This window comes from Delphinapterus leucas, chromosome 4 (assembly GCF_059928025.1).
Source record: "Delphinapterus leucas isolate spDelLeu-1000000601 "Yukka" chromosome 4, BTC_Dleu_Yukka2, whole genome shotgun sequence".
Taxonomy (NCBI): Eukaryota; Metazoa; Chordata; class Mammalia; order Artiodactyla; family Monodontidae; genus Delphinapterus; species Delphinapterus leucas.
The window spans coordinates 11,586,801-11,611,433 of record NC_143132.1 but is presented as its reverse complement, the minus strand read 5'-3'; the positions used below and the strand labels follow the sequence as shown (position 1 = coordinate 11,611,433).

Here is a 24,633-nt window from a genome sequence, read left to right as displayed (position 1 = left end):
TTAAATCGTGGCCTTTTTAGTAAGGTATGCACTGTGAAAGTGCTTAGGAAAAATGTAAAAGAGCTCCAGGAAGAGAGTTTAGAAAGAATATTAGATAAAGCAGTTTATTACTAAGGGAATATTCAGCTTCTTTTCAAATACTATGCTATATATTGTCAGTATCAAAAGAAGTTTTTGATTGTTTGCCATTTCGATGAACTATAGTTCCTTTTTTTCTCACTTACTTTTATGAACATGGGTTTGGGTGAGGAGACTGACTTTCAGACAGTTTAAGTTATTATATATAGATGGTTGAGTATGAGCTCTGGTTTTGAATACCACCTTTACCTCTTAATTAGATGTATGATGTACAGCTAGGTTTTTTTGTCTTCTCTGTGCCTCATTTTCCTCATTTAAATAATCAGAACAGTAGTGCTGATCTTAGAGTTTTGTTAGGATAAATGAGTTTAAAAATGTAGAACCGTGCAACCCTAGTTAATAGTTAATAAATGTTAAATATTGCTATTGTATGATTAATTGTATTAGAAAACCAAATGTTCTTTAATAACACTTGGTTAACTACTGAATTTTTTGGGGGTTTTGACCAGACTTTTATCAGGTAGTGGAGCATAATTGTCGACCCATTTTGCTACCTAAAATTGAAGTTACATTAAGTCAAACGTGCTGTTTAAAGTATTTTTCAAAACAATTTTGTAAATTTACACAAAAGAGTACAAAAGACTAAGTAAATGATATGTTTTTATGTCTGTTAAGATTCTTCTGTTCCTGTGAATTGAAAATATGTTAAGTGATTCATTTACTGTTAATATAAATGAGTTGTTTTACATGATTTTTGATAACTGGGTGAAAATTATATAAATGTATTCTTCCTTTTCAACATTATGGCATTTCAGCAAGTCTGATCAGTCTAAACCTGATCCAGTGCTACAAGTTACCCTTTTGACTTAATGTGTCGGTGGCTAAAGTTGTGTTCCTTGATACTGCTGATGGTGATACATGCACAAGTGTGGCTTTACTGTGGCTTTACTGTGGCTATAGCTTCTACCATAATGTTAGGTCATGTAGTTTTCTTTGGTTTTGTGATTGTGATCTTAATAATAATTTTCCTCCCCTGAGATAAATATGCTGGTTGGGGAGTATTTTGTTAAAAAAAAAAAAAAAAAGATGAGCTTAGAAACCTGTTTGAAAGACTTTTTCTTAACTTTCACAGTTCTGAAAACTTTAATCGTGTGAAAATAAAAATGTACCAACTGTAAGTAGATAGTGTTAAGGAAGCACTTTTGATGGGGAATAGCATCCAAAATAAATAAAAAATGGTGAAGTGTACAAATAAGATTGTTTTAATCAGTTGAGTTACAAATATTAATTTATTATATGGCATGATAAAAATATTAATGAATTTTGGTAACTTTTCTTGTGAAGTGGAAGGAGTGAAGGCCAGCTCAATGGTGAAACAAATACACCTATTGAAGGAAACCAGGCAGGTGATGCAGCTGCTTCTGCCAGGAGCCTACCAAATGAAGAAATAGTTCAGAAGATAGAGGAAGTACTTTCTGGGGTCTTAGATACGGAACTACGATATAAGCCAGGTAAGTTGGAGATAATCAGTTGTCTTGAAAACTTGAAGATTTTTTTTTTAATAGTTAACAGTAGTATTTCTTGATTGCAGGGTATTTAAGATGTTCATTAGATTTAAAACTTCAATAAGTTTAATTTTTAGTTTAATTGATTTACTGAAGACTTTCTTAAGTATTTTTTTGAAAATACAATTGTACTGGAACCATGAGCATCGATGCATTTGTTTACTTTGCTGGTGGAATATAACTATCTTTGTTTGGTTTAGTCTTACAGTGCCTCAGTGCCAGGATTTTGAATGTAGGTTTTCATTGAACAGTTGTATACATGTCAGTTTTGGAAGGTACAGGAGTCTGGACCATATCTGTAATGATTCTAAAACCCTGGAAGGTTTTATTTTAAAGCTCAAGATTAGAGATGATCTTGTTTTTGTGTCTACTCCTCTTAAAGGTGCAATGAATGGAGAGGAATCATTGCTGGATATTTAGCATTTGGGGAATTGATTAAATAATTGATGCTTAGAAATGAAGGATTTGTGATCAGCCACAAAAATAACAATATTGTTTAGTTTTGTAAATGGGGGGCCATGGTATGGGTTTTGTTTTTTTTTATTTTTAGTATAGAGTATGGTTAAAAAAAGATAGCATGGACTGTAGCCTTGCTTAGATTCATGGCTCTAGCAACTTTTTCTTGAAGTATAATGTAGCTAACATTTGGTAAATAATAAACAATTAGTGGAAAATGATTAATTTTGCTTTGGAAGAGGTCTTGTCATGTGTTGATTTGCTTTTTCCATAACCTTGGTGACCTGGATTTCCGATCACCTAAGATCACTAAGGTTTATCTAATATGATATTGGCATTAGAGTAAATCTCATCTGGTTACAAAGTGGATTATAAACCACTTTTTCTTTTAGATATGCAGATTGAAATGTTCTTAAGTTACATGTTAAGGGCTGTACGAATTTCCTTCTCCAAATGACTTTATTATCATTTTTAAAGTAGAAACATTAAAAAAATTACTTCTTAGTAATTTAGAAGAGTATTGGGGGGAAGATGTTATTTTTATTCGAATGCAACATGGGTGAAAATTCAGATTCCGTATTTTACATTTGTTCTTCAGACCTTATACTATAAAAGCAATCTCTAGCATTTGCTGAGGGCTTACTTGGTGCCAGGCATTATTCAGTGTACTTTGTATGTTTTAACTGAGTTCGTCCTCTAACTCTGGAAGACAGAGTGTCAGCGGTTTGGCCACGTCTATTCATTTAGTGAGTGGTGAATTGATTCAGTATCCAAAAGCGGACAGTGTGTTCCAGAGCCAGTGCCATGTTGCTTTCTGTATAAATAAGGGTGATAAAATAGTCACAAAAGTTTTTTAACGTGTGTTTTTGTGGAAATTCTTACAGTTAATAATATGAAAGATATTCATCATAACTGTAGTTTAAAAGTAATTTGCTGTATAGTGAGAGCTGGAGAAAGTAATTGTTTTAAATGAACTTAGTAAAAACACATCTTAATGTAATTCTAAAAGTTTTTGTAATAAATTAAGAACTTATTTTTAACCCAGGCTTCAGTTGTAAAAGAAGTATTGGAAAAGTGTCAGTCTTCAGATAACTGGTTTATGGAAAATAGTTTATTTAGTAACCTTTTGTTTAACAAGAAGTGTTATGGTATCTTAACATGGATTGTAAGTTTTGGTTTATACGACTTACCTAAATCTATTTTGGGGGATATTTGACAAAATTAATTTTCCTAAATTTCAGACTTGAAGGAGGCTTCCAGAAAAAGTAGATGTGTGTCTGTACAAACAGATCCTACTGATGAAATACCTACCAAAAAGTCGAAGAAACATAAAAAGCACAAAAATAAAAAGAAGAAAAAGAAGAAAGAAAAGGAAAAAAAGTATAAAAGACAGCCAGAAGAATCTGAATCAAAGCCGAAATCACATCATGATGGGAACGTAGATTTAGAATCAGATTCCTTTTTGAAGTTTGATTCTGAACCTTCAGAAATGGCACTGGAGCATCCTGTGAGAGCGTTCGGCCTATCTGACACCAGTGAGTCTCCTGCACTTGTGCTAGAACCTCCTGTAGTATCTATGGAGGTATTAGAGCCACACACCTTAGAAATTCTGAAGCCAGCTACAAAAACTGCAGAACTGTCAGTTGCATCTACATCAGTAGTTTCAGTGCAGTCAGAGCAGTCTGTAGCAGTAATGCTGGAACCATCCACGACAAAGATTCTGGATTCCTTTGCAATAGCACCAGTGCCTACTACAACAGTAGTGCTAAAGTCATCTGAGCCGGTTGTAACAATGTCAGTGGAGTGTCAGGTGAAGCCTGGGCTGAAATCTTTGGAGAGCACACCTCCAGAGCCATCAAAGATCATGTTGTTAGAGCCTCCAGTAGCAAAAGTGCTAGAGCCATCAGAAACCCTTGTGTCATCAGAGACACCTACTCAGGTGCACCCTGAGCCAAGCACATCAACAACAATGGATTTTCCAGAGTCATCGGCAACTGAAGTGCTAAGATTGCCAGAGCAGCCTGTAGAAGTACCATCGGAGATTGCAGATTCATCCATGACAAGACCGCAGGAGATGCTGGAGCTGCCCAAGACCACAGCGTTGGAGCTGCAGGAGTCGTCGGTGGCCTCAGCGATGGAGTTGCCGGGGCCACCTGCGACCTCCATGCTGGAGTTGCAGGGGCCCCCTGTGACTCCAGTGCTGGAGTTACCTGGGCCCTCTGCTACCCCGGTGCCAGAGTTGCCAGGGCCCCTTTCTACCCCAGTGCCTGAGTTGCTAGGGCCCCCTGCGACAGCAGTGCCTGAGTTGCCGGGGCCCTCTGTGACGTCAGTGCCACAGTTGTCGCAGGAATTGCCAGGGCTTCCAGCACCATCCGTGGGGTTGGAGCCACCACAGGAGGTACCAGAGCCACCTGTGATGGCACAGGAGTTGCCAGGGCTGCCTGTGGTGACAGCAGCAGTAGAGCTGCCAGGGCAGCCTGTGGTTACAGTAGCAATGGAGTTGACCGAACAACCTGTGACGACGACAGAGTTGGAGCAGCCTGTGGGGATGACAACGGTGGAACATCCTGGGCAGCCTGAGGTGACGACGGCAACAGGGTTGCTGGGGCAGCCTGAGGCAGCAATGGTGCTGGAGTTGCCAGGACAGCCAGTGGCAACGACAGCGCTGGAGTTGCCAGGGCAGTCTTCGGTGACTGGGGTGCCAGAGTTGCCAGGGCTGCCTTCGGCAACTAGGGCACTGGAGTTGTCGGGGCAGCCTGTGGCAACTGGGGCACTGGAGTTGCCTGGGCAGCTCATGGCAGCTGGGGCACTGGAGTTCTCGGGGCAGTCTGGGGCAGCTGGAGCACTGGAGCTTTTGGGGCAGCCTTTGGCAACAGGGGTGCTGGAGTTGCCAGGGCAGCCTGGGGCGCCAGAGTTGCCTGGGCAGCCTGTGGCAACTGTGGCGCTGGAGATCTCTGTTCAGTCTGTGGTGACAACAACGGAGCTGTCAACGATGACCGTGTCGCAGTCCCTGGAGGTGCCCTCGACGACAGCGCTGGAGTCGTATAATACGGTAGCACAGGAGCTGCCTACTACATTAGTGGGGGAGACTTCTGTAACAGTAGGAGTGGATCCCTTGATGGCCCAAGAATCCCATATGTTAGCTTCTAACACCATGGAGACCCATATGTTAGCATCCAACACCATGGACTCCCAAATGCTAGCGTCCAACACCATGGACTCCCAGATGCTAGCGTCCAACACCATGGACTCCCAGATGTTAGCCTCTAGCACCATGGACTCCCAGATGTTAGCAACTAGCTCCATGGACTCCCAGATGTTAGCAACCAGCTCCATGGACTCCCAGATGTTAGCAACCAGCTCCATGGACTCCCAGATGTTAGCAACCAGCTCCATGGACTCCCAGATGTTAGCAACCAGCTCCATGGACTCCCAGATGTTAGCAACCAGCTCCATGGACTCCCAGATGTTAGCAACCAGCTCCATGGACTCCCAGATGTTAGCAACCAGCACCATGGACTCCCAGATGTTAGCAACCAGCTCCATGGACTCCCAGATGTTAGCCACTAGCTCTATGGACTCCCAGATGTTAGCATCTGGTACTATGGACTCTCAGATGTTAGCTTCCGGCACCATGGATGCTCAGATGTTAGCGTCTGGTACCATGGATGCTCAGATGTTAGCATCTAGTACCCAAGATTCTGCTATGTTGGGTTCAAAATCTCCTGATCCCTACAGGTTAGCTCAGGATCCTTACAGGTTAGCTCAAGATCCGTATAGGTTAGGTCATGACCCTTATAGGCTAGGTCATGATGCCTACAGGTTAGGGCAAGACCCCTATAGATTAGGCCATGATCCCTACAGACTAACTCCTGATCCCTATAGGATGTCACCTAGACCCTATAGGATAGCACCCAGGTCCTATAGAATAGCTCCCAGGCCATATAGGTTAGCACCTAGACCCCTGATGTTAGCATCTAGACGTTCTATGATGATGTCCTATGCTGCAGAACGTTCCATGATGTCATCTTACGAACGCTCTATGATGTCTTATGAGCGGTCTATGATGTCCCCTATGGCTGAACGCTCTATGATGTCAGCCTATGAGCGCTCTATGATGTCAGCTTATGAGCGCTCTATGATGTCCCCTATGGCTGAGCGCTCTATGATGTCAGCTTATGAACGCTCTATGATGTCAGCTTACGAGCGCTCCATGATGTCCCCGATGGCTGACCGATCTATGATGTCCATGGGTGCTGACCGGTCTATGATGTCTTCATACTCTGCTGCTGACCGGTCTATGATGTCATCGTACTCTGCAGCTGATCGATCTATGATGTCATCTTATACTGCTGATCGTTCAATGATGTCTATGGCAGCTGATTCTTACACCGATTCTTATACTGATACATATACGGAGGCATATATGGTGCCACCTTTGCCTCCTGAAGAGCCTCCAACAATGCCACCATTGCCACCTGAAGAGCCACCAATGACACCGCCATTGCCTCCTGAGGAACCACCAGAGGGTCCAGCATTACCCACTGAGCAGTCAGCATTAACAGCTGAAAATACTTGGCCTACTGAGGTGCCAGCATTACCTCCTGAAGAGTCTGTGTCGCTGCCTGAACCTCCTGTGAGTCAAAGTGAGATTTCAGAGCCTTCAGCAGTGCTTGCTAATTATTCAGCGTCAGCATCAGAGCCTTCAATGTTAGCATCAGAGGCTTCCATGACTGTTCCAGAACCACCACTGGAGCCAGAGTCTTTGGTCACATCAACACCTGTAGAGTCTGCTGCTGTAGCAGAGGAGCATGAAATTATTCCAGAAAGACCAGTGACTTATATGGTGTCGGAAACTCCCACAACATCAGGTGAACCGACTGTGTTAACATCAGAGCCTTCTGTTATGTCAGAGGCAGCAGAAACTTTTGATTCCATGAGGGCTTCAGGACATGTTGCCTCAGAGGTATCTATGTCCCTGCTGGAGGCAGCAGTACCTATTCCAGAGCCATCCCAGAGCACTGTAGATCTGCCAGCCATGGCTGTCTCAGAGCTACCAGCTGTGGCTGTCCCAGAGCAACCAGCTGGAACTGTCTCAGAGCCACCAGCCATGGCTGTTCCAGAGCCACAGGCTGAGGCTGTGCCAGACCCAGCGGCTGTGGCTGTCCAGGACCCACCGGCTGAGGCTGTCCCAGAGCCCCTGGCCTTGTCTGAGCCAGAGCATATTACCTTTCCTGTGCCAGTTGTTTCTGCCCTGGAGCCTACTGTGCCTGTCCTGGAACCAGCGATGTCAGTCCTTCAACCTAACGTGATTGTTTCAGAACCATCTATTTGTGTCCAAGAATCCACTGTGACAATTTCAGAGCCTCCTGTCACTCTCTCAGAGCAGACTCAAGTAATACCAACTGAGATGGTTTTAGAGTCTACACCAATGATACTGGAGTCTAACGTTATAAAAGGAATGAATTTACTATCTGGCGATCAAAATCTTGCTCCAGAGATTAGCATGCAGGAGATTCCCATGCATTCAGACGAAGAGCCACATGCTGAAGGACACCTGAAGAATGATTCTTATGAAACTGAAAGTGGTATGAATATAGACCTTAATATAAATAATCACTTAATTGCTAAAGAGATGGAACATAACACAGTGTCTGCTGCCAGCAGTGGTGCTGTTGGTGAAACTGGTGAAGAGAAAATTTTGCCCACCAATGAGACTAAACAATGCACAGTATTGGATACCTGTCCTACTGTTAGTGAAACTGATGTAGGAGGGACTCTGTCTTCTACTGGTTCCCTTGCTCTTGAACCTGATACAGTGGGAACTGGTAAGGGTCTTGAATTTGCCACAGCATCTGCTTTCAGTTCAATTAGTAAATATGATGTTGAAGTATCGTTAACTACTCAAGATACTGAACATGACATGGTAATTTCCACCAGCCCCAGTGGTGGTAGTGAAGCTGACATAGAGGGACCTTTACCTGCTAAAGACATTCATCCTGATATACCAGCTAATAATAACTTTGTCAGTAAGGATGCAGAAGGATCATTACCTATACAGGAGAGTGACCAGACATTAGCAGTGGCTCTCAGTCCTAAAGAAAGTAGTGGAGAAGATAAAGAAGTACCTCTCCCTACTAAAGAGATACTGTCTGATTCAGGATTTTCTGCCAACATTGATGATATTAATGAAGCTGATTTAGTGAGACCATTACTCCCTAAGGACATGGAACGTCTTACAAGCCTTAGAGCTGGTATTGAAGGACCTTTACTTGCAAGTGAAGTTGAACGGGATAAATCTGCTGCCAGTCCAGTTGTAATTAGTATACCAGAAAGAGCTTCAGAGTCATCTTCAGAGGAAAAAGATGATTATGAAATTTTTGTAAAAGTTAAGGACACACATGAAAAAAGCAAGAAAAATAAGAACCGTGACAAAGGTGAGAAAGAGAAGAAAAGGGACTCTTCGTTAAGATCTCGAAGTAAGCGTTCCAAGTCTTCTGAACACAAATCGCGAAAGCGCACCAGTGAATCTCGTTCTAGGGCAAGGAAGAGATCATCGAAGTCCAAGTCTCATCGCTCTCAAACACGTTCACGGTCACGATCAAGACGCAGGAGGAGGAGCAGCAGGTCAAGATCAAAGTCTAGAGGAAGGCGATCTGTATCAAAAGAGAAGCGCAAAAGATCGCCAAAGCACAGATCCAAGTCCAGGGAAAGAAAAAGAAAAAGATCAAGCTCCAGGGATAACCGGAAAACAGGTAGAGCTCGGAGTCGCACCCCAAGCCGTCGGAGCCGGAGTCACACTCCCAGTCGTCGAAGAAGATCTAGATCTGGGGGAAGAAGGAGCTTCAGCATCTCCCCGAGCCGACGGAGCCGCACCCCCAGCCGAAGGAGTCGCACCCCCAGCCGAAGGAGTCGCACCCCGAGCCGACGGAGCCGCACCCCGAGCCGACGGAGCCGCACCCCAAGCCGACGGAGCCGCACCCCGAGCCGTCGGAGAAGATCAAGATCTGTGGTAAGAAGACGAAGCTTCAGTATATCACCAGTCAGATTAAGGCGATCACGAACACCCTTGAGAAGAAGGTTTAGCAGGTCTCCCATCCGCCGTAAACGATCCAGGTCTTCTGAAAGAGGCAGATCACCTAAACGTCTGACGGATCTGAGTGAGTCATTTAAAAATTTAATGGTATTAGAGAATGATTTAAAGCTGAGTTTTTTTCTGTGAGTCAAATGGAATATTTGGGGTTATTGGTTTAGGATAAATATTTCTATCTTTAAATTTTTATAGTTAGGTTAGCTTCTGTTTAGAAAATGTAGGAATAAGTACATTTGTAATTAGCGTTTAAAAGACCTGCTTTGGAGTAAATTAGAACCAAGGTATTTCCATACTTGAATGCTTTCTTTTTGCTTTAACCATATTCCATAACTAAAAATGGCAGGTAGAAGTCCAGTTAAAGACAAGGCTAGTATCTGCTCAGGTTGTTATTGTATGTATTCCAACATAAATTCTTGCAGATAAGCCTAAAATCAAATGTTTCTTTTTTAATAAGTTACATGTCTTAAACTGGCAATACAGTACTGTTAAATGTTTGTGAAAATAATTCTGATTGTTATAATGGGTGATGGAAGTGAGTAGGGAATTTTGCATATGGGGAGTTAAAGTGATTTCAGTCTGCCTTTTAAAAGATGAAGTGTTCTAATTTCTCCTAATTTTAAAAAGTGTGCAGAGGTGATTAAAACTTGATGGATCATGCATGACTACCTGTAATAATAATGGATAATTTATCATTATCCCAGTGGATTGGACATTTCCAGGTCAGAGTTGTCTAAAGAAAAAGATCTTAACAGAACCGTAAGGGAGAATGCATTCAGTTCAACAAATGTTTCTGAGTTCTTTTTTTATTCAAAGCAAAAAACAGTATATAATTCCTGGAGTGATTACAAGTTAGTACAAGAGACACAGATAAAATGCATATATGTCTCTTTTACCAAATAGTAAAACTGCCAAAAAGAGTAGAATGTGATGATTGCTGTAATTACTGGTATAGATTAGGTACTTTGGGAGCACGGTGGAGAGGAATGTTAAATTCTGACTTAAGACTTGTTACTTTGAAGAGGTGGCAGTTTTGAACTTGGGCTCAAAGAGTGATTTAAAATGTCCGAGATTAGAAGGAAAGTAATTTAAGGGGCGTGATAGTTGTAGAAAATAAAGTAGGTTTGGGCAGGTGTGTGTCTTAATGTGTGTGGCAGAGTGATCATTATAGTTGTGTAGTCTAGCTATTTTGTATAGTGTTTGAATGGTAAGCTAAATGTGGACTTAATTCTTTTTTAAATATGGGGCATTTGTTTTAAAACTTTGAGCCAAAGAGTGATTTCATCACAGCTGTAAGGTAGGGCAGAAAATTGATGCCTTTAATTTTGTTAGCATATGAAACATTAGATAATACAAAATGTACAGCCTTTTAGGAAAACTGCTTCTTATATTTTCCTCTTGCAGATAAGGCTCAGTTACTTGAAATAGCCAAAGCTAATGCAGCTGCCATGTGTGCTAAGGCTGGTGTTCCTTTACCGCCAAACCTAAAGCCTGCACCTCCACCTTCAATAGAAGAGAAAGTTGCTAAAAAATCAGGAGGAGCTACTATAGAAGAACTAACTGAGGTAAGCTAGACAGAATTTGTCATTCTTAAATGGATTATTCCAGTGATGTTGACTCTGGAGCGTGCCAAAACCCGAATTGTGGGCTGAACTGATAATGGCTGGCACCGAGTGGCCAAAACCCGAAATACAGACGTGGCAGCGGCAGAAGCTCTATTTAGCAGGCCATTATCCGGGATGGCTAAGCTCCGCTAGCTAAAAGTTACTTCCCATTACTTTTGCTTTCCAGTTTTAGAAGCCAAACTGACTGAGGAGTGGGACGGTTCGTTTGAATGGAGGAGGTGTTGAGTGAGCAACACGCAGAAGCTCGCCTACAGTTTCGTTTCCATTCACGACGTGTTCACTGATCGCCACGAGTGTACTGCATATACGCAAAGACACAGACAATCTTCAGAAATGATCTTTTGCCACCGGAGCTTGGAAATTAATGAGAATAGCTGGCCATTGCCTGAAAGGAACTTCTTTCGCATCAACATTTCGGGTTTTGGCTGTTTGGTACCAGCCATTGGTGATAATGGCCGGCCATTATCAGTTCTTCCTGCGGTTCGGGTTTTGGCAGTAACATATATATTTTAAACACACTTATTTTTGTTTTTAACAATTTGATCTTTTCAATTGAGGCTTTTTTTTTTTTGTCTTTTGGCTTTATTTTATTAAAAATTTTTTTTTTTGGAGGACGCTGAAATATTGCTGCTAGGATCCAGAAATACCACATTGTTTCAGATATTGAAACTTGTTATTGGCTAGCCTTATGCCAGCCTGCCACTGTCAATATATTCTGTTCCCCTTGGTTACAAGCTTGGTATATTCTGTGTTTTTGGCTAAATGAGCTTTTTATCCTATTAAAATATTTTCAATTGATAAGGGATATGACAGATTCTACTGCTAGTATAGAGATATGTCCACCCAAATTTACTCTGACCTTTTTATAAAGCCAGGTAATGGAGTCGGTTCCTTTGCTTCTCAAGGCGGAATTGACTTTGCTTTATGTGTCAGACCTCATCAATTGCACCCTCCCCATCATGCCTTATATTCCATTCTTGAGTTCTGTTCCTTTAGATACTCAACCTACAAAACATTTATGGAAAGACATGCTATCATCTAACCCAGTTGCAAGTGTTTGAGATTTTATTTAGCCATACATTTGGGGATCATATAGTTTCTTAATCTGTTTCCTTACTTAGATTTACTACAATATGAATTACAATTTTTTTTTAAGTTTAAGGACCTAGTGAAGGCTTCTGTTGCTTGCTTATCAAATCCAAGCTCCTTATCCAAAACCTTGTGAACACTTAGTGTTTCCCTATATATTTTAGCCTCATCTTCAGCCCTCTGTCCCTTCTAATAAGTTTTTTCTCACCTCTTTACCACTACCTGACTAGGGTGACTTTCTTTTCCTTTCCCTGCTAATCCTTGTTCTTAACTATGAAAATCTGGCTTAGAACTCTGCGAGGAATATTCCTTGATTATCAGATTCTGCCTGATTCTGTTCTCTTAAGCTTTTGTTCTTTGAGCACTTATGTACTCAGTTTGTATTATATCAGTTTGCACTTGTTAATTGTGTTGCTCTGTAAAAGCGTTCCTCAATTATCTCATGTGTATGTATTCCGTCTATTGAACTAGATTGTAAGCTCCTTGAGAGCAGGGACCATGTCTTTTACTTTATTTTTTTTGTATTCCCTGGACAGTGCCCAGTACAGTGCTCTGCACATAGTAGGTGCTCAATAAATGTTGTTAACTGACTGACCAGCTAGAGTGTGTTTAAATAGTAACCAGTAAGCTAAGTTACGTATCTGTAACCTATCATTAATCTTGTTTTACTTTTGAAAATTGATATTATGTGGTTTTGATTCTTTTAAGAAATTACATGTTACTCTGCATAAAGTGTAAGGTTTATCTTTTGTTTGTTTTTACTTTTTTAAGAAATGCAAACAGATTGCACAGAGTAAAGAAGATGATGATGTAATAGTGAATAAACCTCATGTTTCGGATGAAGAGGAAGAAGAACCTCCTTTTTATCATCATCCTTTTAAACTCAGTGAACCCAAACCCATTTTTTTCAATCTGAATGTGAGTATTAGTGTTTCTAGACTAGTGAAACAGCACAACTTGTAGAACTGTTTAAGTAAAATTCAAATGGAATTTAGTTTTTAATTTAGGTTAAATACTGTGTGAAATAATGAACAAAGTCATTTTCAGATTATGTTGAACATCTATTGAGTTTTAATTAAGAAAAACATTATTTTTTAGATTGCTGCAGCAAAGCCAACTCCACCAAAAAGCCAGGTAACATTAACAAAAGAGTTCCCCGTGTCATCTGGATCTCAGCATCGGAAAAAAGAAGCAGATAGTGTTTATGGAGAATGGGTTCCTGTAGAGAAAAGTGGTGAAGAAAACAAAGATGATGACAATGTTTTCAGCAGCAGTTTGCCCTCTGAGGTAAGTAAAAGGAATATTATGTATTTTTTTCCTTTTATATACCTGAATCTGCATTTTATTGTTATTTTATATCTGATTTGGATTCTGTTTCACTCTTCTTAGGGCCGGGTTAAACGGCAGGGCCGGGTTAGACGACAGATGAAACAACCCGCAGCTTCTCATTTGACAGTAACTCGATGCAATTCACTTTGTGGAACCAAGCCACAAAGTGAAAAGCATCGAATTGCAGAGAACAGTGTTATCACATCCCTACCCAACATTGGGCCCTCCTTGCACTTGTGGGAAGGTAGCCCAAGGTACAACTATTTAGCTTCCCGTTTTGCTTCAAGGCTCTATAGCTCTAGATTTTGGTGGTAGCAAATTTATTGGGTGGAGGGATTGAGCAGAGAGAGGCAGATCCTCAGGTTCAACACAAGAACTGGATTGGAAAAGGCGTTGTAGGCTGATGTGAGCATCTTGGATACATAGCCCATTGCCCTTAAATAATGGTTTCTATTTCTCTGGGTTGTTTGTCAGATAGCCTTTAATTTTAATTATTTTCCCTTCCCTATGCTACCTTGGCCCTTTGGATTCTTGTGTTTAACCTAATGTTCAGCCTTGGTACTCCATTTCCCTTCTCCTTCCCCTTTTTGCTACTATTAAAAGTTGGAGAAGTGGAATTCACACCTTGAAATTTCCAGGAGGCTATAGTTGTATCTTGTCAAAATGACGCGGTAATAATGCCAAGTGTCAAAACAGCCCCATTAAAATGCCGCCTGATTAAATAATGTGCTGCTAAATATAGTGCACATGAAAACAGCAAGACTGTATATATATGTAAATATATATATATATATATCTGTATCTTTGTATGTATCTCTGTATCTGTACCTTTGCTGTATCTTTTAATAAACAGTTTACTTTTATTTAACTTGTTGTGCAAAATCACGCTTGGGGGATCTGGGAGGGTGGAGACTTACTAGGGGGGTGGGAGTTTTAAATGATACCATAGACTAGTCATCACCTCTTGCCCTTCGTTTCCAAAGCCCAGACATTTGTCCAAGGACTGGATTAGATATCTGATGCCCTTACAACGTAGGAATTCTTCCCCAGTTCCTTTCCTTGCAGTTCTGGGATATGTGGGTCAGAGAGACCTGTACTCTTCACATACAGGTTCACTTTATTGGCCATATCATCGTCGTCCAATAAACACCTCTGATAATACAAATAAACGAATTCTGTTTATAAAGTTAAAAGTGAACAGAACCCAAATCAGAAACTTTGATAGTATTTTTTTTCCCCTGGGCTATTCACAGGTGACATTTTCACTGTGGTTTTCTTTTTACCTGTGGCATTTGAAAAGAGAGCAAGTTATATACAATGAAGCTGGACATAACTAGCCAGTGCAACTTACAGTCACTGTTGATGATCTATATTTACATGGGGGTCAACAATTGAAGCAGGTTATACCATCACCAGTGAGGGAGAGGATAGATAGCTTGTTGGGACAGTTTTTAGTGAAGCCAGTTGAGTAGCTCAGTTGCTAATTCCCAAATCAAGCTACCTGCACATTTCAAGAGGGAAAGGTTAACTGACATTTGTAACTGACTTAAATCTTGTAGAGGCTGAATATAAACCATGGTGAGAGGGCTGAACAGACTGACTTAGAAATTCTGATACATAACGCTTTTAGTAATTTCTTGAAGATTAAGCAATTAACAGAAAAAAAACATAAGGGAATTATTTATGTGAGAAAAATTTTCCAACAGAGTGAAGCCCTATAAATATTGCAAAATTCCAAGGGATTTTCCTGGGAAGATAAGTGACCATAACTATTTTGACTTCAGTTGAACATCGGGAGAGTGCTTAGTGAATCCTGGTGATAATGGTTCTTATTGATTGAGAGTTTATGTGTAAATATATATATTTCGGTATTTAGCCATTTTCAGCTTTAACACTAAAACCGTGGTGCCTTACATTGTCTGTCATCAACAGTGGTTGTCAGATTTGAATGAAAAGTTGGGGGGAATTATTCCAGAGAAATCCTATGGGGGAGTAGGTGGGTATTCAGATTTTATAATAAGTAAAGGAGCCTTTTATTAAAGCAGGAGGGGAAGAAAAGTTTTGTTCATGAAGCAGATTTCTCCTGTGGGGAGGATATATACAGCTATTTGATATCAGAACTCTAAGCTAGTTTCTTAGATGATTAGACTAAAAAAAATATATGTTAACTATAATTTCAAATAAAACAATCCCAAAATTTTAGGAAGGGACAGACTTTTGCTCTTGCTTTCAGGTCTCCGTGCTTTTACCTAGAAGTAATATGAAACACCTAGAGGAAATGTTCATAATATAAAATGTTTAGTTCCATTTATTTAGCTGTATCTTATAAATATATTTGTAAGATTAATGTTCTGTATTCCAATGTTTGTAGAATACTATTGGTGACATTTTATGGGAGCATTGACTCTTGATTCCCTGTCAGGGGTTGAAATAAAGAATTTATAGAGAAAAGGAAAGTTCTTCTAAATGGTCAACATTTTAACTGAATAGTAGTTTTAATTTTTTTTACCTGTTAGTCTTTTTCATTTTAATAAATGTAAACGGAATTTGCAGTTCTTTAGTTTTGAGCATGAAACATTTAGGCAAATATCACAGATTTGATCTCAGCTTTGCTATGATCCTTAATCCCCCCAATTGTTTTGCACATGAGTGCTCTTTGACATAAGTATGAGTGGATAAACGTGGATGGATCAACATAAATCCATATCTTACGGAATATCAACTCATCAGACTGTGTGCCCTACTGCCATAGCATCGTCTTCCTACCCAGAAGCCAACCAGCATCATCCTCAGTAAGGAGTGGCTGCAGAACCTTGATCATATTTGTGTCAATTTGATTTATAAATGAAATCAAAAGTGTTGGAAAACATTTTAAAAATTGTCCTCGGGGGCATTAATTCTTGGTAATAAAGTTAGCAAAGACTTATTGGGTAGAAGATATAAATGTAGTCTCTGGCATAAAATTTCCTTGGGTTAACTATTTATCATAAATGTCCAGAGGTAGCTTGCCATTAAGTCTAGTGATTGTTTACATGTTAGGACAGTTTTTGTCTCTGGCAACTGTGCTTGATTTGTTACTATTGAAGAATATTTCCCTGTCCAGTGGAGCTAAAATTCCCTTATATTTAGAAGCTCTAAATTTTTGAAGTTTAGGAAAGCTGAGTTCTTGTGGTAAGACGAAAATTTTAATTGAAGATAAAACAGCTAGGTCCTGGCAGTGCTAGCATGTGTTAAGTACAGCTTTGTTGTTCATTCTTCTCTCCTTAGATTCTCCTAGGTGATTAACATGGAATTTCTTTACCATTTAATGATTTATCTGTTTCTTATTATGATTCATTTGGATTAAATGTACAAGTTAACTAAGAATTGCACTAAGGAATTTTATTTGAAATAATGAAAAGGTTCATAAATCAGTTTTTAAAACCAAGCCACGTAACAACTTGAGGCAGTGTGTATTTAGTGTGGCTTTTGTTTCTGTAGTTCTCATTTTCTACATGAACCTCTTTGTATTTTATTAATTTTAGCTAAATATTTTAAAATCATGTTTTGTATGCAGGTTAGGTGATTTTTCTTTAATTCTATTTTCTTACAATTAAAAATTTCCTTTTTTACCATCTTTTAATTTGAGATACCTGCAGTTACCCCTGTAGAAAATAATTTGCCTATTACAGGGATTATTTTTTCCTTACCTGACTGACCACCTTCTAATGTCTTTAGTTCTTTTATATACTTTCATTGACTTTATAGGAAATACTTAAGATAATTGTTCTATTTATATAAACAGTTGGGTTAACAAAGGTGGGGGAGGTAAACTGACTTAGAAGGGTTTTTTAAATGAAGATATAGAAGGTACACAGTTACAACTTAGGCCATGAAATGCATGTTATATGGTGTCAATTATATGTTTCATTAGTCCTGACAACTTTTTAGGTTATAGAAGTAGTAATCTGCTGTGTTACTGATGTAGAGGGCTGAAATAACTTGGACAGGTTTTTATTAATGTGAGAAGTGGAATTATAATTCAGGATAGTCTTTTATGTGGATTTCACCTTTTAGAACAAGTCCTAGGGAGAAGGAAATTAAACATTTCCCCCCATTATAATACTTAGAGTATTACTACACATTACATAGAAAGTCTGTCGTGTATTAGTGGAAATAAATAAGGCTTGATGATAGTTTGATAACAGTATTCTGTACACTTGAAGATAATTTCCCCCCCCCAGTTTTTAGCATTCTGAAACTTTTAGCATCATTTTGGTACCTTTTACACATTACTGTTTTTGAGCAACATTAAAAGATGATTAAGACTCTAAAGCCCTGCTACACTGTATAGTTTACTATATACTATATACACACAAATGCTATATACAGTCCAATACAGTAGTCATTAAGTGAACCACTGAAAAATCAGTTCTTTAATTGCACTAGACACATTTCAAGTGCTCATTAGCTTTCACTGTAGAAAATTCTGTTGGACAGTGCTGTTCTAAAGGGTAGCTGTGATATTTCATGAGTGTTTTAATACTGATGCATAACATTTGGTGTAGTCTTTGAGTATTACTGCTTTGGGGCTTTTTATTGCATATCCTGAGTTACCTTGAAAACCTGGAAATATGCTTTTTGATACAAACTCTTGAGAATCCTTAAGAGATTAAGATAATCCTGATTGATTATACTTTGAGTATATTTTTCCACATTAAAAAGTATGAATATGAAATTAATAGTCAAATTACTATTTGGTAATAAAGTTTTGACATGAACTTACAGCTCACTTGGTAAGCTTGTTGAAGAATAAATGAAGTTGTATTAGGAAAAAAACTAGTTGTAATTTTATCTAAAGTAAATTTACATTAAATCCCAATGTTGATATATTAAATAAATACTATTTAAATAAATAAATAAAAATTCCTTTCAGAGTGAGATGTGAATTTAACGTATAATATTACTGAGATTTGAATGAAGTTTCATCCTGAGGATGATGATGGGGTATTTAGGTTACCTACTTACTTAATAAAGGTTAAAAGAGAAAAAAGTATGAAGATATAAAAATGTCTTCAGAAGGAAGAATTCACAGATAGGTATGTTAATTTGCTTTCCAGTTGGGAAGAAGTAATTTTATTCTAGAAAAGTTGGGAGTTTTTGGAGCCATCTTAACTACATTTTTATGGCTAATTTACAGTTGGAAATTGGGGGATCGGAGCTTGGGGTGGTAATGGGTAGGTGCATTTTCCTCAGTATCTCCTCTGTGTTTCGACTTTTTAGAATAAAAACCTATTATTTTATACCTAAATACCCTAACACTTAGATTTGTAGATGGGTATGAAACCCAAAGTAATTCTGGCAAGGTTAAAGAACAGTACTTGAGATATATTTAGTGGGCTTTCAAAAATTACTTCGATGATCTTAACATCTAAGGCCAAAGGAATGTACATTTTGACCTAAGATATCTGGGTTCCCACTTAAAGTCCCAGCAGGTGATCACAATTGTAATAGAAGTGAAAAGTGAACCTACTAAGTTTTCTAGTGTTTCAGTCTGGCTTTGCTTATATAGCCCCAGAAATATTCTCATTAGTGTGGATAATTTACTAAGTTGACTAAGAAATTAGGACCTTTCATAAATGAGATATGTAAGCAGTCTAATAAACAGTTACAGAATGAATTCAGTTTAATTCTGCTTTCATTTTAAGAAGGCAAATATATAGAAATCTGTACTTTCTGGTACCTTGTGGAAGAAAAATTGAGTTTTGCTAAAGGAATCTTACTAGGTGATTCAGCAAGATAACTAAGAATGATGGAGTGATTAAGGGGTTCTGAAGATAGGGAAAAGGAAGATTAGTAATCTTTATGCATGAGGTATAATTATTCTCTCAAAGTCATACACCCTTCTCAACTATATAGGTCTTATTTTTAAAAGAAGTATTTCATACTCAACTACACAGTCAAATTACAGGTAACCTTAGTTTAGCTTTTTAAAAAAACCTTTGTTATTTTACTGACTTCCTTGTATTTGTCACATCCATGCAGTACTTACTAGTCATTCTTTGTAAATGAATTTAGGAATACTTCATGTCAGATAAGGGTTTTCCAAAAATGAATTTTCTTGGGTGAAATACTAGAAAATATTAATGGGTTAAGTAGTGTTAGAAGAAAAACAAGTATTAAGAATTGGTGAGTTGACACACATCAATCAACCTAACCTCTTAATGTTAGAACCAAAAACATCAAATTTTTCTTTCTCTGGTTGAGCCCTCCACAAATTTGGCAAATAACGGTATTTGCTCTAAAGATTATCCTTAAAAATTTCTTGGACATTATGATACTTCTTAAAAAGTTAAGTCCCATCTGCTTAGCTTAAGCTTTTTACAAGTAGAATATGAGCTTTGAAAAGGAGGACCTAAGACATTTCAAACGTATTTTAAGTGTTTCAGTTAATTATGTACCCCACAGAAGTATTTTAACTTCCACCATAAATGTACATAAACTGAAAACAAAAGATCCACTTACTTATATAGTAAATATATTCTTTGAAGAAACCGAGTTCCTAAGACCAAACTATATGAACAACTGCAAGTAGGTGAAAACATGTGCAGACAGACGAGTGAAGGAACGATCACTAATGTGATAGTGGTTTTCTGCTTATTTAAGAACCTTGCTTATTGCTTTTGAGGGTTATGCTGAGAAGTAGGGTAAAATGAAAAATGCTAATGAGTTACAAAATTAATTGTTAAAAAATTCGCATTTATTATAAATGACTGTTTTGTTAGTGAAGGCCAGAGATTAAGTTCTTCGTGGAACTTTCTATGATTGTAATTTGATGTAGTAGAAAGAAGTCGGATTTTAGGTTGAGTTCGACTGCTGCCTGATACTTTGTAACTTACCTTAAACAATCCTTGTCTGTCTTTCAAGGTTAGTTTCTTCTCCCTACTTTACAAAATTTTAATCAATAAAACTTATTTTGTTTTTGACATGAAGCAACTAAAGATATGAGCATTTTTCAGAATTTAGGGGGTCTGTTGTTATTTGAGATAATTATCTGTATTTTCTTTCTTAGCCTGTGGACATCTCTACAGCAATGAGTGAGCGGGCACTTGCTCAGAAAAGACTCAGCGAGAATGCATTTGACCTTGAAGCTATGAGCATGTTAAATCGTGCTCAGGAACGGGTATGTAGCAGTTTTAATATCTACATGATCATTTATCTAGCAAGCTCACTTAAAGTGATTTGGGGCTTGATCATTCAGTATATGTTGTGTACTGTGGGGCAGGAGCTGTTTCTTGAGAGAATAAAAATAGAAAAAATTATCTGCCCTCATAGAATTTATAATCTAATGTATAAAAATAGCTAAGTGCCCATAATAGCCCTGTGAGGTGTATTGAGTTTCCACTTTCCATCTGAGAAGACAGGTAAAGAGTGGCTAAATGAGGCCCAAGGTCACAAAACTAGTTAAGTAGGGAACTGGGATCCAAACCCAGACAGTCTGAATCCAGAGTCTGTGCTTTTTTAACAGTGGACAGCGGCTCCATAGGCTGCTTTTCTATGGTAAATATATGGAAGCAGTAAGTACATGTTCAGAGAGAAAATACATTGACTGACAATACCGGGTGTTCAGTAAATATAGTTTGAATGAATGACAGCTAATTCTTTAGTTATCACAGTGTTTGAACAATTTCCTATGTTTATTATTCTCTAACTATGTATCTTGAATTTATTCTCGATTTGTAACACTTCAAAGAAAGTAATTAAAAATTGAGGTTGTCAAATTAGCATGCGTTTATGAGATATGTAAGCAGGAGGGCAAGGATCCTTTGCCATATGAGTGATTTTCTATATTTTTCATGTATCCGTGTGATACTTTGAAGAATGAGTGTCAGCTGTGCTTTTTAGTTGTTAGAGATATATCTCAAATTTTATCAGTGGGATCCACTGAGCAGTTACTGAATTGCTGCTTTGGAATGTTTAGGAAAACAATTTTAAAGATGTACAAATTCAGTATATTGTTTTTGAAAAGTTGAATATTTAAGTTTGTTATTAAGCCTTTTCGGGAACTAAGTAAACCATTTCATTTAGGGAATTAAATTAATACCAGTAGTACTTTAACTAGAGAAGTAATTTTACTTAATTGAGGCCTCTTCTTTTCTTCAGATTGATGCCTGGGCTCAGCTGAACTCTATTCCTGGCCAGTTCACAGGAAGTACGGGAGTACAGGTTCTGACACAAGAACAGTTGGCCAATACTGGTGCCCAGGCCTGGATTAAAAAGGTACACAACATATGCACATACAAAAGTGTCCACGTACGAAGTTAAAATTTTTAAGAAAATGTTTTATTAAAAGTGCAGAAAGAGGCCAGTGAATCTAACCCATTTCATGGTAAATTTGCTATGTGTATATATATCCTCCAGGATGGACACTGAAGATGGATCGATTGATGAGACAATGGCTAATGTATAAATATGGCTCAAGAGCCACTTAATTTATATCCTGCTGCTCCTGGGTTTTGTGGGGGTGGTTTTTTAAACTGTGTTTTGAATGCTAACAGTGTATCTCAGGTGCTGTTCAGAATATTCCACAGTTCCTGTTGGACAACCAATCTAATGATTTCAAAGCAGTGGTTCTCAGATTTTTTCTCATCATGGGATACTTTATTACAGGTTTATTTTTGGTGCACTGCCCCCAAGAGCGTTCTGCCACCTGATTTTCCGTTCCTCTATTCCTGTGCCCTTCTTCCCCTCTTCCTTAGTGCCTGCGCCCTCCTGTAAGGTCCCTTGGCCCCTAGTCCTCATTCCTGTTGTGATCTCCAGCCCCAGGTCCCCATGGTTGTCAGCTGTTGGTTACAGCACGTGGTTGGGAGGCCCCATTGTTAGTGCTGCATGTGGTGATCTTGCCAGGGGTCTGGAAAGCTGGGGGAGGATGGCTGAAGTGTTGGGTGGGCAGTGCTGAAGGGTGGGGAATCGGGTGGGACGGGGATGGCGAATACTATCTGTGGACCACCATTTAGGCCCTGGTGGCCTCTGGTGATCCACAGGTTCAATTTGAGAACCGCTGATCTCGTGAAAAAACAGGATATGTAAGACCTAAATTCAAGGGAGAGGACGGACGCCTCGTGCTGTGAAGATGTAGGTGCTCCTGGTTTCAGATTCCTCCTGCAGTGAGACGTGTGCACTCCACCTACGGCTGCCTCATTGTTGGGGGAGTCTTAGGTGGTTACAGAGGGCTTTCTGAAGAAAATGTATTCTGGTGAAGGGAGTGGCTTGGTTGGATGGGTGATGGGGAAATTTGTTTCAGGAGTACTGGCAGCATAGCAGTGCTGAAACTGGGAGGCTGTGTGGTCTAATGGATTGGGAAGGTTTCTTTATCCTGCTGTACTCCTGACTCCTTTTGTGATTGTGGCAAGTAATTACTTGGAATTTCAGTCTGCAAGTGCCTTCTTCCTGCCTCGCAGGGTGGTGATCAGTAATGGGATGGGTACCTATAGAAAACTGCTGAGTGCCAGTATTTCTGATAAGTCATATTTTTTGTTGCTTTGGACCTTTTAATCTCATAACTTTTTTTCAATTTTGATAGCATTATCTCTGGTGATCTTCTTAACAAATTAATGTAAAGCATATCCTTACTGTGCCTGCCCCCCTTTTTGGGGGGGGGGGAATAGTTGCACCAATATGTATATAGTGAGTACACAGTCAAGTTGGTTAAAAAAATTACAACTTAGTTTACTAGGGGTTGATGTTGGAAAAAAGATGAAAATCTAGCAAAATATTTTTAAGCTTGAATTAGTTTTGGACTAATTATATTACAGTATTTAAGATACCAAAGTGATTCATGTAGTGCTTGAAAAATGGCTTTCATCTCATTGGGAATAATTATAAATGTACATCTATTTCTTTAACAATTTTAGTTCTTTAATACTATTTAATGTTGAAGTTGAGTACTCCATATTTGAGAAAGTTAGACTTGAAGTTTATGTGGGTGTTTAGCACATAATAATTAAATAGTCATGTACATACATTACTAGGTAGAAACTTCAGAATGTGATTCCATTGCAAAGTTGGTCTTCATTTGTGCAGTGAAGTTCGGATCCATACATAATGCTACAGACTTCTAAACGTCATCGCTTTAACATAACTCTTACAAAATGATTAAATTGGTTCCCTGTAAACTTTCCCTTAATTTTTTTTGATTTCCAGTCTTGTAGACAGTTGGCACATTTTAAATAATTTACATCATTTAAGATGTAGACATAAGTCATTTCTGATCAGTTATCACAAGAGAAAGATGTGTTCATTCATCAGACCAAATTTTTAAATAATTATAGAAGAAAGCAGTGTTTTCAGTTCCATTTGTATGTTACTGAACAATATATGCTGCTAATATCAGTTAAGGCCAGGAACATTTTATTTATAAAAATGAGCAAAAACATGGAAAAAGTCATTAGGCAGCTAGAAATTTAACATTCATCTTCACTGTCAAGTATCACAAACTGTCTACTTGTTTCATTTAGAAAACTTTTTCAGAATGTTCATTTGGTGTTTTCTTGCCTTGCTGTAGGCCAGCACCCTCTTTTAATGTTAAAGAGTACATGGAATGCCAACATTCTCCATATTCTTTTTTACTTTGCTGCAGTGTATTCTTAGATGAAAAAGTATGAGACTTTATTATTAGTAAAAAAAAATTTAAATGGTTGTTGATTTGAAAGAAGCTTTATTTTCTGGAATGAAATGATTTGGACATGACCTGATGAATATTGTTTACTTTTGTAGTCTCATTAATTAGCTTTTTGTTGAACTGTATACACACTGGTGTAAAGATTTGAAGATATTAGAGAATGGAAACAAAATCGGAAACCTGCGTTATTGGGGATTTGTATTATACTCTGCACAGTTGCCCTTTTTTTTAGGAGTGTTTCCTGGAAAAGAGGGGCGGATGAACCTGGAAGTAAGTAAAAGTAATTTTAGGTGTGTAGCAACAAGGCAGTTGGTATCCAAGCATCAGCTAACTTTTCTCTGTCCACCAACACTGCATGGCCTGCACCAAGTAAGGAACTGAACCAGGGGTATGTTTTTACCTCCACAGCTGCCTCCTTCCATCAGAGTACCATGTTGAACTTAATGTCTAGTCACACTTCATTGGCATGTTTTCTCCCCAGCAGATAATTAAAAAGCTGGGAAAAAATAACAGTACACAGTTTTACTATGGTGTAAAACCAAGATTTAAAAATTCAGTATTAACTTATCAGTAGAGGAGATTAATGTATACTATTTCTAGAGCTACCAAAATTTTTGACTGCCTCTGTTGATAAGTTAATGACTTTTGCTTACATTTGCTAGAGAATGTAAATCTAGAATGTTTAATAGCAAGGGGAAATATAACATGATTTGGAGATGTATGTTATAAATTTAAAAAAAA

The 24,633-nt window shown here is 38.5% G+C and overlaps 1 protein-coding gene across 5 annotated transcripts in view; it reads left to right on the top strand.

Moving 5' to 3' along the window:
- The window catches only part of SON (SON DNA and RNA binding protein), a 31,174-nt gene that overhangs the window by 1,793 nt on the left and 4,748 nt on the right, over positions 1-24,633 (top strand). For 3 of the 5 annotated variants that reach the window (XM_022552911.3, XM_030760864.2, XM_089910285.1), the window contains exons 2-8: positions 1,423-1,589; positions 3,341-9,259; positions 10,594-10,754; positions 12,675-12,821; positions 13,002-13,190; positions 20,284-20,394; positions 21,375-21,491. In XM_022552911.3, the coding sequence (XP_022408619.3) occupies positions 1,423-1,589; positions 3,341-9,259; positions 10,594-10,754; positions 12,675-12,821; positions 13,002-13,190; positions 20,284-20,394; positions 21,375-21,491 (6,811 nt within the window). Of the gene's footprint in view, positions 1-1,422; positions 1,590-3,340; positions 9,260-10,593; positions 10,755-10,980; positions 12,495-12,674; positions 12,822-13,001; positions 13,191-13,292; positions 18,801-20,283; positions 20,395-21,374; positions 21,492-24,633 lie in introns of those variants that run through there. The other 2 variants (XM_030760865.2, XM_030760866.2) reach the window with 2 other exon arrangements.